General features: G+C 40.3%; 1 protein-coding gene across 3 annotated transcripts; it reads right to left on the bottom strand.

The window, feature by feature from the left end:
• Positions 1–626: 626 nt before the first annotated feature.
• LOC115785277 (zinc finger CCCH domain-containing protein 7B-like) lies at positions 627–21,757 on the bottom strand. 3 transcript variants are annotated; one of them, XM_030736818.1, is made up of 22 exons: positions 21,554–21,757; positions 21,222–21,289; positions 21,072–21,108; positions 17,759–17,956; positions 15,045–15,203; positions 13,062–13,142; positions 12,624–12,666; positions 12,354–12,526; positions 10,169–10,757; positions 9,293–9,345; positions 9,107–9,200; positions 8,721–8,882; positions 7,121–7,335; positions 5,493–5,593; positions 5,166–5,347; positions 4,749–4,834; positions 4,256–4,416; positions 3,954–4,059; positions 2,999–3,107; positions 2,610–2,746; positions 2,302–2,468; positions 627–1,267 (listed from the first exon to the last, which is right to left on the bottom strand). In XM_030736818.1, exons 2-22 carry the CDS (start codon positions 21,278–21,280, stop codon positions 1,087–1,089), a joined length of 3,093 nt encoding a protein of 1,030 aa, XP_030592678.1. In that variant the 5' UTR covers positions 21,281–21,289; positions 21,554–21,757; the 3' UTR covers positions 627–1,086. The 3 variants fall into 3 exon arrangements, with proteins under 3 accessions (XP_030592678.1, XP_030592679.1, XP_030592680.1); XM_030736819.1 differs by lacking the exons at positions 21,072–21,108; positions 21,222–21,289; positions 21,554–21,757 and adding an exon at positions 19,265–19,285; XM_030736820.1 differs by lacking the exons at positions 15,045–15,203; positions 17,759–17,956; positions 21,072–21,108; positions 21,222–21,289; positions 21,554–21,757 and adding an exon at positions 12,768–12,810 and having other exon boundaries at positions 13,062–13,120.
• Positions 21,758–23,014: the final 1,257 nt, after the last annotated feature.

Below are 23,014 nucleotides of genomic sequence, written 5' to 3'. Positions count from 1 at the left end.
TCATGTTGCGTGGGTATGTATGGCTGCCAGTGCAACCGGGTCACCAGTGTTTGTTGATGATGTGAGTGCTGATAGAAGCAGCAGGATGAACTGTGAAGTGTACAGGGCTGTACTCTCTGCTCAGATTCAGACAAATGCTGCCAAACTGGTCAGACAGCTCCTATCAGTGCACATGGATAGTGACCCAAAGCAAACTGCAAGAGCAACCCAAGAGTTTCTCAAGGCAAAGAAATGAGATATTCTTCAATGGGCGAGTCAGTCACTTGATCTCAAATGAATAGAGCAGCTTTTCAGTTATTGAAGACAAAAATGAATGCATTTGCATGAAATAAAGCTCAAACAATCACATCTTGATTGTTTGATTTAAAATCCACTGTGGTGGTGCACAGAGAAAAGCTACAAAAACTGTTTCTTTGTCCAACAAATTGTTAACCTAACTGTAGCTCTTCACAGAAGACATAGGCTCAACTGGATCAAGTATTGTCTAAACTCTCATTTAGTTAAAAGTTATCAGATAGCTTTATTACTCCTCTTAGTGCTCATCAAACAGTTATCATTAGAATACAGTAATTTGGATTTCTGCTATTGTCTTTGCATAAGTACAAATCAGACTTGGATATGTCAGCTTGTCATATAGGGAACATTTTATTGCACAGTTAAAGTTTTGAACACCTCTTTTCTTAGTGAACTGCACAATGAAGGCACACTTCAGTAATAATCCCTGATTGAGCAAAACACAAACAGAAGGTAAAAGAACAAAGGCACAAGGAAGGCTGCAGGTATGACATATGAAACCTTTATGAATCTTCAGTAATGATCCACATGGGTGTCTTTTTTTAGTGTGGCACCAACACAATTCACAGCGCCATGTAGTTAATATTTTAGCTGTAGAGACACGGGTTCTAAATGTAGCTCCACACACAAGAAATTAAAATCTGCACTTGTTTAAATTCAAGTTTTTCTTTTGGAATATAGATTGTTGTCTTCAAGTGAAGTACTGCTGTTGGTTTTGATTTGAAAACTTTTAATGCAGTTAAGAAATGCAGTTTGGCAGTTATATAAATGGCTCACAAAGTCAAAATCTTCTTAGTCCTGAAGCAGGAAGTTGTACTTTCCAAAGTCGACCTCCTCAGGCATGATGAGCATATCTTCCCTAGCTTTGGCCAGCTTTTGTCGGAGGAAATCTCGTCTCTCTAGCCACTCCTGGAGCTCCTCTGGGCTGTGGGCGTAGTCACAGCTTACACCGTCAGGACAGCTACCATCCAACCTGTCAATTATTAACAGGATGCAGTGTGTTGTGAGCTTTAATGCTTCAGTTTGTCATCCAATCCCAATAATAACAAAAGAAAAAAGAAAGCAAGAAAATCGCTTACAATTATTAGAGATTTAAAGCTGTGTATGGTCTTTCTGACCCTTGTAGGGAAGCTTAGCAAGCAATAAACACACATAAACACACACAGGGCTTGTTCCAGAAATGAATAGCAGAGTCTCTGCTTTATTCAAGAGAAAGTAGAAATTATAATGTCTGACAATGCAAAGAGCCCGAGCTGAAGTGAAGAAAAGAGCTGATAACAAAACACTACCACATTATTTACTATTAATCACCCAACAGACTTTATGACTTAATCTTAGATGGATGGTAAGGTGTGAGAACCATTCTGTATGTTAGGACCTGGATACTTCCCACACATACAAGTGACCTACATCTCAGTGCTGTCCCCAAACGCCTCCTGTGTGCTGCACAGCTTGAGTTACCCCAACTCAGGTTTCCCCAACAGGCCATGTGATTCACATTTGGAATCAAAATTAAAGTGGACCTACTATCCTCATTTGCAGCTCCATATTTTTATTTTTAGACTCTACTAGAGTAGCTTTGCATAATTCATCGGTCAGAATGGCCTTGGTGCAGTCCATTAGTTCATTCTCTGTCTGAAACAAGCTGTTTTAGCTCCTTTCATTCTCCATTTAAGCTGACCTTTCTCTAATTGGCTGCCCATCATAAACAGTGGGTGGAGCTTCTGTGGTCACAATCCCATGTGTGTTCCTGAGATGACCATATTAGGGATATCCCCTCTCTGACATCATACAGAGCAAAGGATAGAAAAAAAATGGTCTTAAACGGACCCTTTAGATCTCTGGAGCCTAAAGCGGCTCACATTGATTACTTGTTGTATATATGCCCAATTAATGTCTTCATTATTACGAACATCCATCACTTTAACAGAAATTTTTAATAAAGCATAACAGGTTCCCTTTAATGATTTTTCTACATGTAAAAACTGATCCAGGGAAAGCTCTTACTTGGGGCAGAGTTCAAAACGTGTGCCCGGGAAACGATAGCTCCACGTCAGGGCTTCATCTCCCTCACAGCTGAACACTCTGTCTTTGTGCTTCTCAGTGGAAATGTGCTGCTGCCACTGCCGCTCGCTGTTACTGTGTTTGCCACACAGGCGGCAGTGAAAGCCACTCTAAATCAAAGAAGGGAAGAAATACTGTCATTATCTCTTTTATTTACAAACAGAAAGCACAATATGGGAGTTTTATGTTGATGTCATGGCAGCTGTTTTTGGACTTTCACTTTTTGAACTGAAAATAAAAGTTAAACCCACCATTGGTTCAGCATAGTCAGTGGGCATGGTGATGCATTTTTCCTCAGGGATGGGCTGTGCAGCCATGGCTCCATCTGCTTGACGGTTATGACCACTTAATATCATCCACATGTCATACATCTGCTGCATGTCCTTCACTACAGGCACACAAACAATTCTCAGATCAGATCGCCGTGAGGGTGTTCAGTGAGTGGACCTCTTTTGATACAAACTGCATTTCCTTAGATCCATTGCAAGTACCTCAGAACAATGTGAACAATAATGAAAAAGGACCAAACACACACACACACAAAAAAAGAAGAGCAGCCAAATACATTAGCAGCTCTAAGAAGTGCTTCCTTTATTTTTCCAATGAAACTATACTGCATTGGGTACTTTTAATAACTTACAGTCATTATTCTTCATATACATCCACATGTCCTTCTCCTCTGGGCTGTGAGCAAAAGTGCAGACTCCAGAGTAGGTACATTTCTTCTTCTCCAAAATCTGTGCACACATCTGCCAGGAGAAAATCTAATACTGTTAAACACTGTTCACACACAAAACCTTGCTCTATCATTTGAAATGTCAACACTAGAGCCCAGCCGATATTGTCGGAAGATATTAGCTGTTCGCTGATATGTTGGTATTGGCATTTATAACAGCTGATAAAAAAATGAAAAAAAGAGTGATGGGAGAAACACCCTTCAACCATATGAATGTGGATGTTGCAGAGTGCCGTTTGGGGGACAAATATGCAACTTCCCTGTTGGCAACACATATTTGGAACACCACAAACACAACAACCAGCTGATCCAATCAGTTGGGCAGAGCATAAATGAGTAATCCATGACTTGTTGTGACAATAAACTGCACCGTAATGTTAACTTAGTGAGGAATCAAAACAAATGTTAGGGAAATATTTTTATGCTTCGTTTGCCACACGCATCCACAGCATGTCTTTTGTCCTGTCTCCCTCCACCCCCACCCCCACCCAGTCGCTCCCTGAGCCTGGTTCTGCTGGAGGTGTCTTCCTGTTAAAGGGGAGTTTTTCCTTTCCCCTGTCGCCAAGCGCTCCCTCACAGGGATCTGATCATTAGGTTTTCTCTGTAATCATTGTAGGGTCTTTACCATGCAATTTAAAGCACCTTGAGGAAATATCAGCCAATATATTGGATTTTGAAATCACCAAATACTGGCAACCGCCTTAAAATTCCTATATCGTCAGGCTCTCGTCAACACAAATAATCAGACTGCAGGAACACACACACACATGCAACCTACAAATGGACATGTCCATTTCAAAAATTTAAAAGCACCATTTCGTGTTTTAAAATGCTTAGGTGTTTTAAAGTGCAGACTTACACAATACTGCGCAGGGAAATCCTTAGCGTGTGGCAGCGGTCGCACCTGAACCCATTTACTTCTCTCTGAGGACTTGACCAGCAGTACTCGCCTGTCTTTAGTCCACCTGAAGGTGACAACAAAAACACTGGACTAAATCATGTTATGGTGCACTGAACATTTTAAATCACCTAAATCTCTAATACGACACACTGTGTTTTAAGATAATTTTTGTCATTTAAGAAAAAGAATATACTAAAATATATATTGCATTGCTTTACAGACTCATGCAGGAACTCAGCACCTTTATTCATTTTACTCACGCATGTCTGGCTTTGGCACCGCAGTACTTGAGGGTTTTGTCTGGCTCGCTGATCAAGCCATCCAGCCAGCACTGACCACAGGCAAACTTCATCCGCATATTCAGACTCTTCCCAGCACCTCCTCCTCCTCCTGGTTTACTCCCACCCCCTCCAGAAGACAACTGTTTAAACGTAAATGACAAATGCTAAATAAAAGTCACAGGTTGGTGTGCAAGTAATCAACATTAAGATGTTTAAAGAGAAAAATGCATACACAGAGACTGGCCACTACAAGCAGATGAATTACAGCAAATATTGAAGATAAATATGACCGTCCTCATCTCAAAGTGACTAAATTACAAGGTGAAAACATTCAGTGGATACTGAGAGCGTAATGACTTCAGCATCTATTTACAATAATAAAAGTAACATTAAACAAGAGGCAGACTGGAACAGGTCGGTTAGGGAAAAAATAATAATGTTCTATAAAAGTCATAATTAAAATGATTCTTACTCTGTTTCCTTTGTGTTTGCTTGTGTTTTGTTCCTGCTTATCATGATACTTTGTGGATATTCTCACAATCTCTTCAAAGCTGACACCTGTAAGTAAGAATTAATAAATAGGGAGAACGATTATAAACCAATGCTATGTTGTGGTTTCAGCTACAGGTATTGAAGTTTAATACTTCGGACTTCATCATAAGGACAGTAACGGCCTCTTTTGCTATTTAATGTTCAACAACTCGCAGCTAACTTAATTTTATTCAAGGAGCACAAACACATAACCAGCTGATGTGATTCAGGATGTGTTCAAAGCTCAGAACCTTTTGCGGCTTCAGATCGTTTCAGCTCACATGTGCTCAACCTGCTGTTCCACACAACAATTTCAACAATCCCGTGACAACAGGAAAGCGCAGGATTTGTCAGGCACCTGTGTCTTGCTGCACCTTCCAGGTTTTGAGCTCGATAACAGAGTGGGCGTAGTGGCATTCGTCCTCTCTCATGCAGCCGTACCGGATGGCTTGGCGGCACAGATCCATGTGGCACAGGACGCTTAGTGGGCGAACCTTTCTGTAGTTTACATTGTGGGTTTGTACCACAAATGCCAAGCACCTGATGGGCACAAAGAAAGAATAACATCAAAGTGCGATGGAGACAGAGGTAAAGACATGGAGCAAAGAGTTAGTGCAGGATTAGAAATGAAGGAGGGTGAGAGAGCGAGGACTCGTAACGACCCGTATGCTGTAAACACACTCACTTATTAGCATCAAAGTTGTGGCGAACATCCAAGTTAGAGCAGATGGTCTGATTGTCTCGGCAGCGCTTACTGATGATTCTTGGTTTACCGTCATAGCACGCCTGGAGAGACACGGTAGAAAGACGAAAATGTTCAGAGGAATGAACAAAAAGAGGGACCAGTGACGAAAGACAGATGAAGGAGAAGATCATCTTTGAAAAGAACATTAATGAATAGATATCATGAGTGAAACATGCTACGTTCAGACACAAATATTAAAAACATATTGTGTATGGAGATAGTAGTGGAACGGGTTGTGCAATTGGGTGCACAGGTTTGAAATACGCCTAAGAAAGTTACAGCACGAAATCAACAAGCAAACCCAGTTCTGATGTGTGCTGGGGAATCATTGTCCTGTTGGAACGCACCAGTTGTTTCCAAGTTTCAGCTGTCTGGCTGTTGATTTGAGGCGCAGTTTAAGAATTTGGAGGGAGTCTTCCTCCTTCATTATTCCGTCCACTTTGTGCAATGTACCAGTACCACGGGCCGCAAAACAGCCCCAGAGCATGATGCTACCACCACCATGCTCAGTCGGTACAGCGTTCTTAGGTTGGAGAGCTTCACCTTTACTCGTCTGAGCATACCTTCTGTCACTGCGGCCAAATAGTTTAATCTTTGACCAGACCAGAAAACTTCACTCTAGAAGGCATTTGGCTCGTCCGCGTGGGCAGCTGCAAATTTCAGTCAAGCTTGAAGGTTTCGATTTTGGAGCAGGAGCTTCTTTCTTGGTCAGCACCCTCTCAGTCCATGGTGATGTAAAACTAGCTTCACTGTAGACAGTGATGCTGGTGTTCCAGCAGTTTACAGTTCACGGCAAGCTTGAGCCTCAGTGGTTCCAGCAGTGACATACCCGACTAACTTGAATTTTCATACAATTGTTTGAACTGATGACCTTGGAATCTGCAGTTGTTTAGAAATGGCTCCAAGAGACATTCCCAACTTGTGTAAATATAGAACTCTCCTTCTTACATCTTCACAGAGTTCAGTCCAATGAGTGCTACCAAACAAATCCATGCTATGCTGGGAAAGAGAAACTATGACTATGATCACTAATGATAGGTTCACAGGCCTTGGCAAGTCAAAAGAGTTTAGAACTTTCAGCTCTACTTATTAAAAGATTCTTATGAGTGTGTGTACATATCAGAGAAAATCTAAAATAAATTCAAACTTGTGCACACAGTTCTTGTTTATTAAAGTTATTATAGATGTAGTTCAAAGAAATAATTAAAAGCTCTAAATTATCATGACATTCATTCAGTTGAATTCAATTTAATTTATATAGCACCAAATCACAACAAAGACGCAGCCACTCATCCTGCCCGTGATGAATGGCTGCGCACTTCTGTGTATATAGTTGTAGTGTAATAGTACAACGGTGCATGCCACATAGTTAAAGTGGTACTTTTGAGGTTTCCAAAGTAAACATTTACTACACAAAACAAACAGACAAACTCGAGTGTGCATCTTTTAAATCTCACTCAAAATGACTGTTTAGCCACAATGCGATCAGGTTAAAGGAGTTCTATAATTCTGCTCCAATAACAAACACAAAAACAGATTTCACATGAAAAGAGCTCACACGCACTAACCTGACAGAGGAACACGAACGTGCCTTTGTCTTCCTGTAGGAGGCGTATGATGCTGCTTACAGGGTCCAGTTTGACAGGTTTTGTCCCAAACAGCAGGTTTCTGTCCAGCTTCCCTTTCCTCTCTTCTGTCCAAACATCAATCTCCAGCTGGTTGTAGGCAAACGTGCACTTCTCTCCATACTTACACACACCCAAGTCCCCGGACTTCAGCAATTCTGGGCATACAAGAAAACATCTCATTCACATAAGCTGCACAAGTTTATTACCTTCCCTCTTTCACTGTGCAGAAATTTAAATTCAACCAGTCACTAATAGGTATGCATTAATACACTTCAAGGTTCATATTTAATCCACAAAATCTGAGCAATTTTCCCAAAAATGTATCAAAAAATAGTTTTAAATGCCCGATGCTTACGACTTCAAACTGCATTCATTAAAGTGATCAAACTCAAAAACATGCTCACCTGGATATGAAAATATGGAAAAAATGACACAGATTCATTAAAGTGTCTCTGAATGAAAGAACAAACTGTGCTCTGGACTGACTGAGGAAACTACAACTGCTGTGAGCTCTGCACTTGCCGTATATTTGGAAAGAAGTGGTGATCAAGCAGCTGCTCTTATGACTATAATCTAATGAACCATACTTTTAGCAGTTTAAGAAAAAAAACTTTCAAAATGTAAAATGTGTCGATATTGCAGAGTGTCAAACTTCCAGTATAGTAAAGCTACAATAATAAGCCAATCATTAAACTGACAAAACAATTTGACAATTATTTTCATAATCTATCATTTTTATTGATTTTTAAAGTAAAACCATCAAATATCTGCTGTTTGTCTCAAATGAGAAGACTTCATTTGTCACACAATGATTAAAGATTTTTGGATTTTGAACTGCTGCTCAGATGGCCGAAGCTGCTACCATGGTCTGAGGGAAATTACACCGCTGCACAAAAGTCTTGAGCCACCCCTGATTTCTTCATATTGTGCTTCCAAGAAGTCAGGCAGCTTTAAAAGGCTCCTAACTCAACGGATGAACCAGTGTCATTTCTACACATAACAGACAAGTTAGCAAAGGACCAATTTTGTGCTAATGAAAAATTAGCACAGTTTGCATTGTATTTTTTCACCAACAAGGTTATTCTCAAAGAACTATTAGCTGAAAACTTTGTATCTCTCAGCATGGTGTAGTTAATCTTTTGAGTGACTGTGTTTGAACAACATTTGAAAAAAGTTTCAGCCTCTATATAAAACAATAACCAGTTTTACATGCTGAGCATATAAGATGATCACACTTTAGCTGCCTTTCAACTAAGGATTATCATTTCCTTCTTAAGATCAAACCATCACACTGGTCAGACACTATTACAGGAATTAGTTTAGATAGAAAAAAAAAATTTTTTTTAATCAAATTTTTTTTAATATTTGAAATCAGAAAAGAAATTAAACTGGGAATGAGAAAGTAGCACAGCGGTTGTTTTTTGTTGTACGACTGCCACAATTTTCAGACTTTACCACTAAAAACCTATTTACCTGCAATAATGACCAAATAACTATGACAAACAGAAAGGATTTGGGATCTTGATCTTGAGATCGTTACCTCTGCAAAGTACAAATTGCCCACCAAAGGACCTCAAGTTTGGCAGTGGTCGCACTCTGGTCCACTCTGCGGGAGGATCAGCTTTCAGTCTGCACAGCAGAATGTCTCTCTTACAGTTATGGACCAGGTCTGGCTTGTGAACGTAAGTATATATCCCTACACCTGGGAAGGAATTAGTGCACAAATATACAATATACATTTAGAAACTGGAAACATTAATGAGGAAAAACAAGTTATTTGCTTTAGGATGCTCATGAAACCACAGGTTCATTGAAAGATCTGCTGAGAAGATTAAACTTCCTGAGTGTAAAACCATCACCAGCAGATGAGCAGCAGGAACATTTTAATTTCTTTCTACCCCACTATTCATTCAACTCCAACCATACCTTCTCGAGGGTAGCAAGCAGAGCAGGCCTGCAGGAACTCATGGGTAGAGGACAGGGGGTTATAGACTGCAGCCAGCCCTTGGTTTTCCTTCTCCTTCATTTCCAAGGTAAAAATAAAATATCAGTTAATGCTAAACAAAACTATAATGAAAGAGCAAGTAACATAACCCTGGTAATCAGTCTTACTTTGTAGTGATTTTTTGCAGATCGCATTACCGGAGCTGCAGCACTATAAGAGGCTGAGAAGCAAGGAGAGAACATAAATTATGAACTGCAGTGAGGTACATGGGCTGAAACATCAACATCAGACACTAAAGGAGAACCTTTATCAAAAATGACTGAAATTTGAAGCAAGTTAATGATGCACTTCATTAGGTACACCTACTCAACTGCTTGCTAATGGAAATATTTAATCTGCCAATCGCATGGCAGCAACTTGATGCATTTAGGCATGCAGATACGATCAGCTGCCTTGTTGATGCCAGAGATCAGAGGAGAATGGCCAGACCGCTTCAAGCTTATTGGAATGGTACAGTAACTCAAATAACAACTGTTTAAAACCAAAATATGCAGCAGAGCATCTCTGAACTCACAGCATGTCAAACTTTGAAGCAGAGGCACTACAGCAGCAGAAGAGCACACTGGGTGCCACTCCTATCAGCTAAAAACAAGAAACTGAGCCAGTGAGCCTGCATGATGTTTTCGAGTTATCACGTTCACAAGATTTTCCAAAAACTTGACCTGTGACCTTTAGCTTCAAGCCAAGCTCACCGAGATTCAAATGCATCTATGGTGTAAATCTGAACATCCTTGGTCACATTGCTTGAGTTATGGCCAATGTTAAAGTTTTGTGGAACAGACACTGACGCCAAGACTATGACAATAGCTCGACTCTCTTTTCAAAACAGCCGAGCTAAAAATTACTCAACTGTTTTAAAGTTTTTCAGCCCTTTTACACATCTTTAAATGAGAACAGAGTAATCACACAAATATATATTAGTTGATGTTTGAGCAAGAAGTCAGTGCCTCTCTAATAATAAGTCACAAATAAATCACAGTCACCTGTTGAGTTGAAATCAGAGAGCGAGTCCAGGCCAACTCCCCCAACTGAGAATGCTGGCGAAGCTACCCTAACACCATCCACAGAGGAAAATGAGTCCAAGGAATCAAGAGAGTCAAGCCGGTCCATGTTTTTAATCCTAATTTTAGAGACATGACCACCCTGACTGCTTGGATCAGAGAGTGTCTCTGAGGGATCTAGTTCATCTAGCAGTTCATCAAGGGACTTTTCCCCTACATCCAGCTCTGTTTTGGCCTCAATAACTTCCTCAGCAGCAGCAGCGGCCCTTGGCGGCTTGGCCAAGACATCATCGAGGGAATCAAGACCATCCAGAGCATCCAGCTCCGTGGAGGTCAGTAGTAAGTTTGAAGCGTCTGCGCCACCTCCATTTCCAGAGGTTGAGAGGTCATCTAGGATATCCAGTGTAGAAGCTGATGCGCCGAGCCTACCACCAGAAAAGCAGTCCAGGGAGTTGAGTTGGTTGATCGCCGAGTTGAAGAAGGCTGGGGGTAGCTGGGGTGTTGGGGCTGGCAAGACAGATGGGACTGTTTGTGTGCAAGTGGATGTCCTACTGGGCACTGAGAACACTGCCTGTTAATAAAGAAGGCAGGATGTATAAAACATAAGCCAAACATCACAATGCCTCAATTAGATCATTAGATTAGAGAGTTGGAGTGCAAGCATACAGAGAAACTACACCAATACAAAAGTGCATTTATGGTAAATAACCCATACTTAAAGCTGCATTAATCAATATTTTTGCATAAGTAGTTGATCAAATGTAATGTGACTAATATTAGTAAGTTCACAAAAACCGAACTCTTTCTTATTGTCAATTTTGCAATTTTCCAATGTGGAAGTTTCTCTGATGGATGGATGGATTTTTTTTTTTTTATAACTCATCCTTCTGGATACTGCAGGTATGTAGCCTGTACTAATTAGCAGATATATGTGCCTGGGAATTTATAATGGCCAACAAATGAACATTTTAAAAGTAAAGAAGAGATGGGAGAAAATGCCTTCCACCATGTTCTGAGTGTTGTTGTGTTGATATAGCATAGTTTATTCACCAGAGGGCAACTTCCCTGTTGACAACATGTGTTTGGGATGTCACAAACAGCTGATCCAAGCTGAGGTGGGCAGAGCGTAAATGAGAAATCTTTGACTTGTTTTGACAATAAAACAAGGTTATTTTTTAAACTGCATCGTCAAATTAATTTAGTAAGGGCTAAATTAGAAACATAAACATTAAAAGCCAATGTATAATATTTTTCTTAAAATTTCTTAAAAACATTCTTAAAAATCCTATCTCACTCAGGCTCTAATCTTTGCGCTCCATCCTCTGATCCAAATATGGTTATGTTTGGCTCCGTAACACCAACATGGCAGTGGCCAAGCTAACACTTCCAAAACAACCAGCTGACATCATGCTGGCTACATCCATCTTTTACATACAGTCTATGTTGTTGTTTAAGATTTTGAAAGCAGGACGTTTACTTGTGACAGGGTATTTTTACACTGTACTACAGCTACTTCAAATAAAGCATCTATATATTTCTTCTATCAGTATGCAAAATATTTATTCATAACAAAATGATTCTGTAATACTTTGTGTAATACTAGCTTTTTTCTTTAGGTTGTGGGGCACTGCACAACGCCTAAGAAAAGAAACACCCATACAGTGCTTATTAATCAGTTATCAAAAGTGTATTTCTGATTTGGTTACCCAGACTGGACTGGTCCTTCTTTTACATCCCCAGCTTTAAAAAAATAAAATCTTGAAACATCCCTGCTTTAAAGTTGGAGTCTTGTTTAATCTTTAAGTACTGGATAGTGGAACATTTCATTCAGACGTCACTGATGCCTCAACACCCTCATGTAATAACTTTGTCTTAAAAGAGATAAAAAGACCAACAACAATTTCTGCACTGAGTGAGCTGCTCAAAGCAGAATTTAAGAAGCTTATTTTATTGCAGTAGCAAATGATCTAATTTGTTGCATAAATGATTTAAAACCAACGTGCTCCTTTAAAATCACTGAATTTCATTCGAATTAAACCTTTGGGCACTTGGACTTTAAAAGTATATTACTGTAATATGTTACAGACATTTCTCCACAGCAAACAGAAATCTTCTTCCATCATCAGCAACAAAAAACTACTGGTCTGAAAGCACTGAGAGGCTTTACCTCAGTTGTGCCTGGCTCAGTGGAAACACAGTCCAGCAGACTGTCAATGTCATCTCCCATCAGCTCGGAGTCCTCAATAGTGTCCAAATTTTCAGGTGCTGCAGTGTTAGTAGGTGTGCTGCAGCCGGTAATTGTGGAAGGAATGGAGGACTGAGGCATGCTGGGGAAGCTGACTAAAGAGAAGCAGGAGACAATTTACTTGGACCAAGAACAGCCAGATGCGGATGCGTAAATGTTGCCTGTATTGTTAATAGCGTCAAAATTCCTCACCTGGTTTGATTCCATTATCATTTTGTGTGTTACCAGCAGACATCTGGAGGGAAGGAGGTCAGTAAATCATTGTCAGATGAAAGATGAAAGTAGTTAGTGTCTTTTTTATATATATATTTTTTGAATGGGTGGTGATAAAGCTACCATCTCATGATAAAGTCTCTTCCTGAGAAGAAAACATGGCTCTCTAGATTTGAGACACAAAGTAAGGCGAGGCCCAGATAAGCACAAATCTGCATGACTGTGTGCACTATTAGTTGCTAAAAATCTACCGACCATCAATCTTCCTTGTGATATAAACAACTACACTTCTCAAAAACATCAGCTGTGATAATAATCGCTGCTCACATGTGGACTTTGTCCTATCTGACTATCACAACAAGGAAGACTGATAAAGTCCTAAAATCCACAGTGAACCCAATCTAAACATTTACTCACCTTTGCGCTGACGTAAGGTTTTCGAATCTTCAGTCCCAGATGGGTGGCCAGTTCCTGTGCGAGCTCATTCACCTGTTTGTCCTGCCAAGAGTTAAATGGATGAATTCACTGAAATGCTACAAGCTACATTTAACATTTACTATAACACAACCACGAGACCTAACCACAGACGAGTTTCTCTCATCTTGTTAAAAGTATTCATGGAACCAGTTCTGAAGAGAGACGTGTTGCTCCAACCGGATAAAAAATAAATCAATACAAACGCAGACAAATGTTTGACAACTGATTAAACTTTACTTTGAAATGAGATGTAGCGAAATCTTAAGAAATAAAACCAAAAATCATCCACCATCAACTGACGTTAAGAAAATCGTCATGACGCACTGTGCAAGAGTCTTGGGCCACTCCTCATTTCTTTATAGGTTGGCTGGGGAAATGGGAAACTGGTGCAGTGATTTATGAAACCATGTGGAAACATAAAAGAAAAACATAGTTTGTACAATTCTAACGAGCCTGAAAGTCAATATTTGGTGTGACCACCTTTATTCTTCAGCACAGTCTGAACTCTCTGAGGCAGCTTTCTTGTCATTTCCTTAAGCAGTCTTCAGGAATAGTTCTCCAGGCTTCTTGAGGGACATTCAAAGCTCTTCTTTGGATGTTTCTGCCTTTTGTTCTGTTCTCTGTCGAGATGATCCCACACTGCTTCAATAATGTTGAGGTCCGAGGTCCATGACTGATAGTGGTTTTGGATCATTGTCATGTTGAAAAATGAAGATGTTCCCAGTCAGAAGCTTTCCAGATGATACAAAATGGTGGCTCAAAATCTGACAGCACTTTCCTGTGTTCATAATTCCATAAAATTTTGACAAGATCTCCAACACCACTGTCTGAAATGCATCTCCAAACCATAACATAACTCTGTGTTCATAGATGGCTTTAGACACTGTCTGTTGTACCTCTCTCCTGACCTCATCTGTACATATTGACAACAATTTAAACAACCATCCATCCATTTTCTTCCACGTATCCAATTCGGGGTCACCAGGAAGCTGGAGCCTATCCCAGCTGTTGTGGGGTGTGAGGTGGGTTACACCCTGGACAGTTTGCCAAGCTGTTGCAGGGTTAATACAGAGATACAGACAACCATTCAGCCTCACATTCATACCTACATCACCAATGTTAGAATTAGCAATTAACCTAACCAACACGGGAGGAAGCCAGAGTACTTGAAGAGAACCCGCACAGACAGAACATGCAAACTCCACACAGAAAGGACCCAAGCTGGATTTGGACCCAGGACCTTCCTGCTGTGACTGGCTTCTTGACAGCCACCCTTCTACTGAGACCATTTCTGATGAGGCTTCAGTGAACAGTAGATGGATCAGCTGATGGTTAAGATGCATCTCTCAGGTCCTGTGTCAGCTCTTTGCTGGTTGTTAATTACCCAAATTTGGGAATCACTTTGTTGGTGTAAAAATACAAGTTTATTCCTGTCAAACTGTTGTATCTTTGGCATTTTTCATACATTCAACTAAAGAAATGGGAGCAAATGATGTGACAGGCTGCTAGTAACAAAGTACCTAAATATACAAATTAAAATTGGTTCTTTGCCAAGTTGTCTGTTTTGTGTAGACACAACACTGGTTCATCCCTTGAGTTAGGAGCCTTTTTTATTCTTGAATAATTCACAAGTCTGTGTTAAGCAGCTTAACAAGAAATATATATATATATAAATCCAGGACTGAAAATGGGCGACAAAGCTGCCAATGTCCAAAGAAAAACTTTGAGAGAGCTTCAGAAAGCCTGGAGCACAATTGCTTAAGACCACTTTAAAAATGTCTGGAAGCAAAATAACATGTATCCTACATGTTCATATTCTACAAATCAGTCTTGCATTTACCCAAAAGATTCATATTCAGACCTTGATGACAACATTTTTAAGACCTAAAAGCATAAACGCTCCCATTTCTGTCCTTCTGTTACCTGAGGATTAATGAGCAGATAGCTGGCGGTGCAGTCGTAGGCCTCCTTGTGCTTTCCAAGCTCCCTCAAACAAAGTGCCTTCTTGTACAGCGCTCTGCGGCTGTCCTTGCAGACTTCCAGCGCACTGTTGCAGTCCAACACACCTTGTCCATACTCCCCCTGTGGAAAACATGAGAAAAATACACCAAAGAAAGAGCAAAATTAAGGCAGACATGAATCAGTGGCTGGTTCATTTTTTTCTCTACTTCATTTTCCCATCTGGCTTTAGATAAGACTCTACAAGGTAGAAACTGCACTCTCTTAAATCACAATGATTTAAACTCAATGTTGCTTCTAAGGAGTGCTTCTCTGGTATGACGGCTATCCGCTGTGAGGCCTTGAATGCTGATAAACACATCTAAATTACTTAGTGCTGTTAGGAGCACTAAATCAGAACAGAATAGTTTTTAGAAGTGGCTTCATAGATCATCTGTGAGCAGTGGGAATTTTTTTTAGAATGGAAATTCCAAGTTATCCACTGCAGGAGAAAATGTGGACATCACCAGTGGATCTCTACCTTTTCTTCCTAATACCCTCTATAAATAAATAATTATTTAATCAGATGTCCCATTTCCAGTGATGCACACTGGAAATCATGTCAAGCACTTGATTTTGCCCCCCCCCCCCCCCCCCCCCAACACAGGAACAATTTTTACAAAAGCAGACGTCACTTAAGTTATTATTATTAGTCTTTGTAATCACACAAACATGGATTTAGTAATATCTGTGTTGACTCCTGGTCAACACTGGGCTTGGCTGGATGACGTGTGTGTCACAGACCTCTGGACTCCCACAGTGTCACATTCAGCCAGGACAGCCTGAAACCGACTGGGTATGGATCTTATTCTTTGAACCATTAAAAAAAAAAAAAAAAAACAGTGACAAACACCAGACCTGTAGTTATTGCATTTTTGCTAGTTTGCCTGCATTCCAGTGCATGCACAGATGTTGGCCTTGTAGTTTAGTGTGCTGCTTTGAATTAGAGCACACACAGATCCACACCAAGTCACGTATGCACAAAATTTCCATAACTTCTCTGACACCACGGCAAGCATATCCAGCCATGCAAGCCCCTCTGTGGAGCTGTTAGTAGACCCAGTCTGGTTTGAACGAACTGATAAGTTTCTTTTCCAAGTTTTCGTGCCACCTTTGCAAATCAGGTCTAAGCACAAAGCAAAGCTGAGGCTAAAGTTTTTGGGCTTTTTTTTTTTTTTTTTAAGAAATGAGGGGAATCTCCAAAGTTACTGCACTGTAAGGGAAACTATGAACGAATGAGGGCAGTGCCTCCATAGTGTAGTGTTTGTTGTTTTTGTTTAAAGTTTCTTTATTTGTTTTTTGAATGCACCTAAAATTATTTTTTAAATGCAAATTAGAACAATAGCTACGCAAATATATATGTATAGAAATACCATCTATATTCGTAACATAAACACATACATACAGAAAAAAGGAGGAAAGGGTTCTATGAATCAGAGATGTCTAGAGGTGCCATGTCTTCCACCTGATTCAGAATTGGTTGCCAGGTAATCTAAAGGATGTGTGCACAACTTCTTACAGCATAGCAATTTTTTTCCAGAGTTAAGTGATGCATAAGATCTCATGAAGCAAAAGTTGGAGGAAATGTATCTTTCCATTTGAGTAGTATAAGTCTCCTTGCTAAGTGGGTGGCAAATGCTTTCATATTTTTGCTGCACAAGCTAAAATTAAGTTCTAGTGGTACCACTCCAAATATTCCTATAATGCAGAGAGCCTCTATAGCTAATCCTAATACATCAGAAAAAAATGTGAAGATCAACACCCAGAAGTCTCTTAGTTTGAGACAGAGCCAAAACATATGAGACAGAGTCGCTGGTGGTGATCCACAGTGATCGCAGATGTTTGGTGTGCATTCAGCCAGTCGTGTTTTGGATGAATGAGGCTATTAACTTCTCTATACTCGTGAAAAAGGATGTTGTCAAAAAATTTAAAAATCGGTATACATTGAAATAGATATAAAAATGTAGGCATTCATTTTGACCGGATTAACACGTTCACCTAACATGTGAAAAGCCTCCAGTTCAAAAACAGGCGTAGACACAAACCCAATTAAATCCGAATCAAATCCATCTGCTGTGGTGGTTACTTGTAAACAAGGGAGCGATTCAAGGCAATCCAGCCCCGAGCAAGCAACGTATTTGAGTCTAAACCAAAGTGGAGGACGAGTCGTGCTAGTAAACATTAATGGAGTTCATGTTCAAAAATATTTCCATCTGGTTTTTAAAAACAGAAACCAGACCATTTCAGACTGGCATGTTAATAGATATTAAAATCTCAAATTCAATCAACAATCATTTCAGGTTGATCCACTTTTGCGTGGCTCATGCACATATCAGGTTTGGGTGTGGAGCCATTTGTCACAAGCATTTCTTACAAAGCGTCTTTCTGAAAATGAAACAGAAAAAAAACACATTTATGTGTTTTTGTTTAGTTTACATTTAGTTTATGTCTAGTTAAACCTTAAACACATTGTATCCATTGTTCTACAAGAACTTAATCATGATTGGTTTTTTTCTCTTGTTGAGAAAATTACAAGACAGGATCTCGTAGCATGAGACATATGAGACATACAACATATTTTTCCTGTTCTTTTCGATATGCAGAAAGCTGCACAGACACACGATCACGCGTTATCTCACCATGCTGTGGTAGGCAGCAGCCCGGTTGACATACAGGCTCTCGAGGAAAACTTCAGATATCTTGATCTCCTCGGCTTCAGCGTAGCATGAGACATTCAAGCCTTCGCTGAATTCTCTGACAGCCTGCTCAAACTGACCGTCTCGGAAGAAGGCGTTGCCCTCATCAAGCAGGTTGCACACTAACTGGGTCAGGAACTCCTGAGAGGAGCAAAAGAAAGAAACAAGAATTTTTTTAATTTTAAGGTCTACCTTAATACTCACATGCTCATGCTTTAATAATATTGTAAGCAGAATTTTAGTATGTACTCTGCACAGGGGAAAAAAACTGCATATATTTATATATTTATGATTCATTGGTTTTATGATTAATCATAAATGAAAGCGTGTAATTTATTAAAAATTGAAACTGGTTGTTGTGTCTGCACGTGTGTGTGTGTGTGTTGGGGGGTAAATAACCATATTTTGTGTCACTCTCTGATACGTTGACATTTTCTCCAAAGTAATTTGAGATAAGTTCAGTATATCACCAACATCACAGGAATCATGAATGTCTGCACAATTCTTTCCCAGTTAACTGTCAACACATCACTAATAACCACAAACATCAATGGCATCAGTGGCAGAAGGGTCAAAGTCACGTGATGATTGCCCTTAGGCCCATAATTGGTTGGACAAAGAGTTTTTATAGTTATAGTTTTGCATCTGTACACCAACACAGTGGATTTTAAATCAAGCATCATGTGACTGAAGTGCCGATTTTCAGCTTTAATTCAAGACGTTTAACAAAAGTGTTGTACTGACTGTTTAGGAATTACAGCCATTTCTATACACAGCCCCCCATTTTCAGAGGATCAAACTTAACTGGACAAACAAATAGACTTTCAAATATAAGGAATGTTTTTATTACATGAATAAAATGCTTTGCAGTCAGAACTAAAACCCACAGACATCACCAGATGCTGTTTCCTCCTTGAGATGCTCTGCCAGCTCTTTACTGCAGCTAGCTTCAGTTGCTGCTCATTTGTGGGTCTCTGCCTTCAGTTTTGTATTTAACAACTGAAAAGCTGCTCTATTGGGTTGAGATCAGGTGCTTCTTTTGCAGTTTGCTTTGGGTCATTATCCATGTGAAGAGCTGTCTGATCAGTTTTGCAGCATTTGGATGAATGTGAGCAGAGAGTACAGCCCCGTACACTTCACAGTTCATCCTGCTGCTTCTATCAGCAGTCACGTCATCAATAGACACTAGTGACCCGGTTTCACTGGCAGCTATACGTGCCCATGCCGTAACATGACCTCCACCACGTCTGACAGATGATGTGGTTTGTATCAGAGCTCTTTCTCTCCTTCTCCACACTTTTCTCTTCCCGTCATTCTGGTAAAAGTTCATCTTAGTTTCATCTGTCCAGAGAATTTTTTCCAGACCTGTGCAGACTCTTTTAGATGTTTTCTGCCAAAGTCTGATCTGACCTTTAGTTTATCTTTAGTTGTTGTAAACTGTGTATTTACATTCATGAAGGCGTCTCTTGATTGTAGACCTTGACAGCGACGTGCCTGCCTCCTCCAGCGTTCTTGACTTGGTTAGGTGTTGTTAAGTTGTTTATCTTAAGTACAGAAATAATTCTGTCATCATACACTTTAGTTGTCTTCTGTGGTCTTTCAGGCCTTTTAATGTTGCTGAGCTTATACAACATCCAACTGCATATATAAGTGTCATTAAACAGTCCTCACCTGGCTGTGAAACTGCTTCTCAGTCAATTGATTATTTTTGAGCCTTTGAAAATGGGGGAGGGTTTAAAAAATGGCTGTAATTCCTAAACAGTTAATTCAACACTTTTGTTGAACCCCCTGGACTGAAACTGAAAGTCTGAACTTCAGTCACATCTGGATTGTCTCATTTCAAATACGCTGTCTACTTTTCAGAGTTCTGGAGTCACTGCTCAGCCCAAACACAGATTACTTATTATTATGAAATAAGTAATCTGTGCAGTAAGTCCACCCTTTCTGCTTCCATAAGAATTAGACAGGTAAGTAGCAGCCAGGTGCTGTTAATCAAATATACTTGTGAGCAGACATTTTGGCAGTTTGCAGGTCTGGAGCATTCAGGTGTGTTAATAGTGCCAAGGAGGAAAGACATCAGCAACGATCTTACAGAAGCCACTGTTAATGCCTATCAGTCTAGGAAGGGTTATAAGATCACTGCCAAAGAGTTTGAAGTCCATCGTTCCACAGTGAGAAAGATTATTCGTTAGTGGAAAACATCTAAGAGAGTTGCCAATCTTCCCAGGAGTGGACGTCCCACCAAATTAACCCCCAGGTCAGACCATGCAACACTCAGAGAAACTGCAAAAGACCCAGAGCTACATGTCAGACTCTGCAGGCCTCAGTTAGCATGTTAAATGTTAAAGTTAATCACAGCACAGTTAGAAAAAGGCTGAACAAGTATGGCTTGTTTTTTTCCAGAAGAAAGACTCTTCTCTCTAAAAAGATGATTTTAGCACAGCTTAGGCTTGCAAAGTTGCATCAGAACAAACCACAAGACTTCTGGAATAATGTCTTTTGAACAGAGGAGATGCAGATATTTGGCCAGAATGCACAGCGCCACGTTTGGAGAAAACCAAACAACATATCAGCACAAACATCTCACACCAACTGTCTGCACAATGGTGGGGCGGTGATGATTTGAGCTTGCTTTGCAGCCACAGGATCTGAGCACCCTGCAGTCATTGAGTCAACCATGAACTCCTCTGTATACCAAAGTATTCTAGAGTCAAATATGAGGCCGTGTGTCTGACAGCTAAAGCTTGGCCAAAACTGAGTCATGCAACAGGACAGTGATGCCAAACACAGCAGCAAATCTACAACAGAATGACTGAAGAGAAGAGAAAAAAACATTTAAAAAAAAAATCAACAGATACATGACAAAGTTGCCCTGTTTAACTGCAGGTAGGAGTTTAACAGAAAATCATGTTATACTTGGAATGGGAAGACCTGATTCTAACTTATTCATGATGGGTAAAGCTCCTCTGTTCTCACCATGAGTTTTGTGCTGTTAGGAGAGGTAGAAGCAGGTGAGCTGCTCTGAGTGTGCAGAGTTGTGATGTGGGTTTTTTTTTTTTTCCTTCCCTTTAAACAATTAACTATCTGACTTAATTACTTACTTAAATGAACAATGAGGTATGGTTTTAAAAAGTGAAACAAGGTATCCAGTGCTCGATTTAACATCCAGCCAGGAATGAAAAGAAAGAAGGTAACAAATAAGCGAGTGATCCACACTGAAGCAGGCACAAGACATAACAGCTTTAACAGTTAGTACCTGATAGCCATCGGGGTCAGGGTACGCCAGGGATGACCTAGAGCAGAAGAACTTGTTAAAAAAAAAAGAAAAAGAGTACTGACACAGCTATGTTATAAAGCGTTCAGGGACAGTTTCACTTTCACTCTGGGTGCATTAAAATACTCTTACTGTATGAATGCCAGAGCTTTGTGTATCTCCTCTTTACGTTTCTCTCGGGCAGGGTCCATGCTTGTTCACTGGAGGGAAGACGTACAGACCACAGAGGGATCAGAAGAAGGAAATATTAACTTCTCTGACAGCGGCTATGAAAGGCAGCTATTCTCTGATACACCCACTTCCTGCGAAAGCACAGAGAAAGAACTACAACCTCAAAACCTACGCCCACCCCGGGCGGCATTCATCCTCATTCACTGTTTATTATTTGCACAAACATCCAGCATGCGAGGCCGTGTGTTTGTGTGTGTGTGAGGTCAGATTGGGCCAACTTCAGGCACACCTACCAGATGAAGAAACGAGGAAGTTCATTGAGCCGAAGCAAAGTTTAAACGCGTCTCATGCTGGTTCCGGGAAGAGAGAAGACGGAAGAGCTTCGGCTGGAGAAAAGCCCCGAGGAGCTTTCGTTTCTGACGGGCCGACAATTCACACTACCCGGGTAAGTTTCGATTCTCAGCAGCCTGACCACAGCCAGACAGCTGCAGACCTCCTCCCCGTTACAGACTGCAGTCACGTGGCCAACAGGCGCCTGTGCATCACAGCCGCGCGGCCAACCAGCACTCTGACGTCTTTACGAGGGGAAACCAAAGACGTGTTGTGTCTTCTGGGATGGAGGAAGGTGGAGAAGGGTTACTGTTTCCTCTCAAATCTTTATTTCGGGTGCAGTCACGGAGCAACAGATACACGATTTATCAGGTTTTTATAGACTAAAGAACAACAATGGAAGGTGCAGTAATGAATGAGGGAGAATGCAAACACGACATAAATAGTCATTTATTTTAAAGTAATTAGAAGTTAAATACAGTACTGTTCAAATGTCTCGAGCCACTCCTTATTTCTTTACATTTTGCTTCCAAGGAGCCAGACTTTCTTGTCATTTTTTTTTAAGTGGTCTTGAGCAATACTTCTCCAGACTTTATGAAGGTCCTTCAGAGTTTTTCAAAATTTTCCAGTCCCTGCTTTTTACTCATTTTCAGTATAGTCCTTGTACCTGACCATTTTCAGAGAGATTTTTTAATTGTTAAGCCACTTAACACTGACCTATGAATGTTCAAGCATAAAAAAGGCACCAAACTCAAGGGATGAACCAGAGTTATGCCTACAGATAACAGACAGCAAAGAACCAATTTTAAATTGTATCTTTAGGCACTTTGTTACAGCAGTCGGTCCCAAAAACACATAATTTGTTCCCTTTTTTAAATCAATGAAAAATGCCAAAGATAACACAGTTTGACAGGAATAACAGTATTTTGCACCAACAAGGTGATTCCCAAATAACTATTAGCTGATAACTTGGCATATCTTGATATGGTGTGAGATGGGTCCTAAAAATCTTTGAGAAAACTGGACAAGTGGAGGACAAAAGAAGAAGAGGCAGGCCTAAAAACCTAAATACAGCAAATGAACAGTAACAGAAACAGAGCCCAGACCTCAACATTATTGAAGCAGTGTTGGATCATCTTGAGAGTGATCAGAACAAAAGGCAGAAACATCCAAAGGAGAGCTCTGAATGTCCCTCAAGAAGCCTGGGGAACTATTGCTGAAGACTACTTAAAGTAACGACAAGAAAGCTGCCTCAGAGAGTTCAGACTGTGCTGAAGGATGAAGGTGGATAAATGTGACTTTCAAGCTCTTTAGAATTCTTCAAACTCCGTTTTTGCCTTATATACTGTATGTTTGCAGGTTTCAATAAGTTGCTGCACCTTTTTCCCATTTTCCTGACAAAATACTTTTAAAAATGAGGAGAG

Source organism: Archocentrus centrarchus, chromosome 8 (assembly GCF_007364275.1).
Source record: "Archocentrus centrarchus isolate MPI-CPG fArcCen1 chromosome 8, fArcCen1, whole genome shotgun sequence".
Taxonomy (NCBI): domain Eukaryota; kingdom Metazoa; phylum Chordata; class Actinopteri; order Cichliformes; family Cichlidae; genus Archocentrus; species Archocentrus centrarchus.
This window is presented reverse-complemented; position numbering and strand designations above follow the sequence as displayed.

Coding starts and splice junctions, on each gene's coding strand:
- LOC115785277 (XM_030736818.1), bottom strand. CDS start 21,280: ATGGACCCTGCCCGAGAGAAACGTAAAGAGGAGATACACAAAGCTCTG. Junction 15,204..17,758: donor CTGCTGCCTACCACAGCATG/GTGAGATAACGC, acceptor TGTTTTCCACAG/GGGGAGTATGGACAAGGTGT. Junction 1,268..2,301: donor CGTTTTGAACTCTGCCCCAA/GTAAGAGCTTTC, acceptor AATAATTGACAG/GTTGGATGGTAGCTGTCCTG.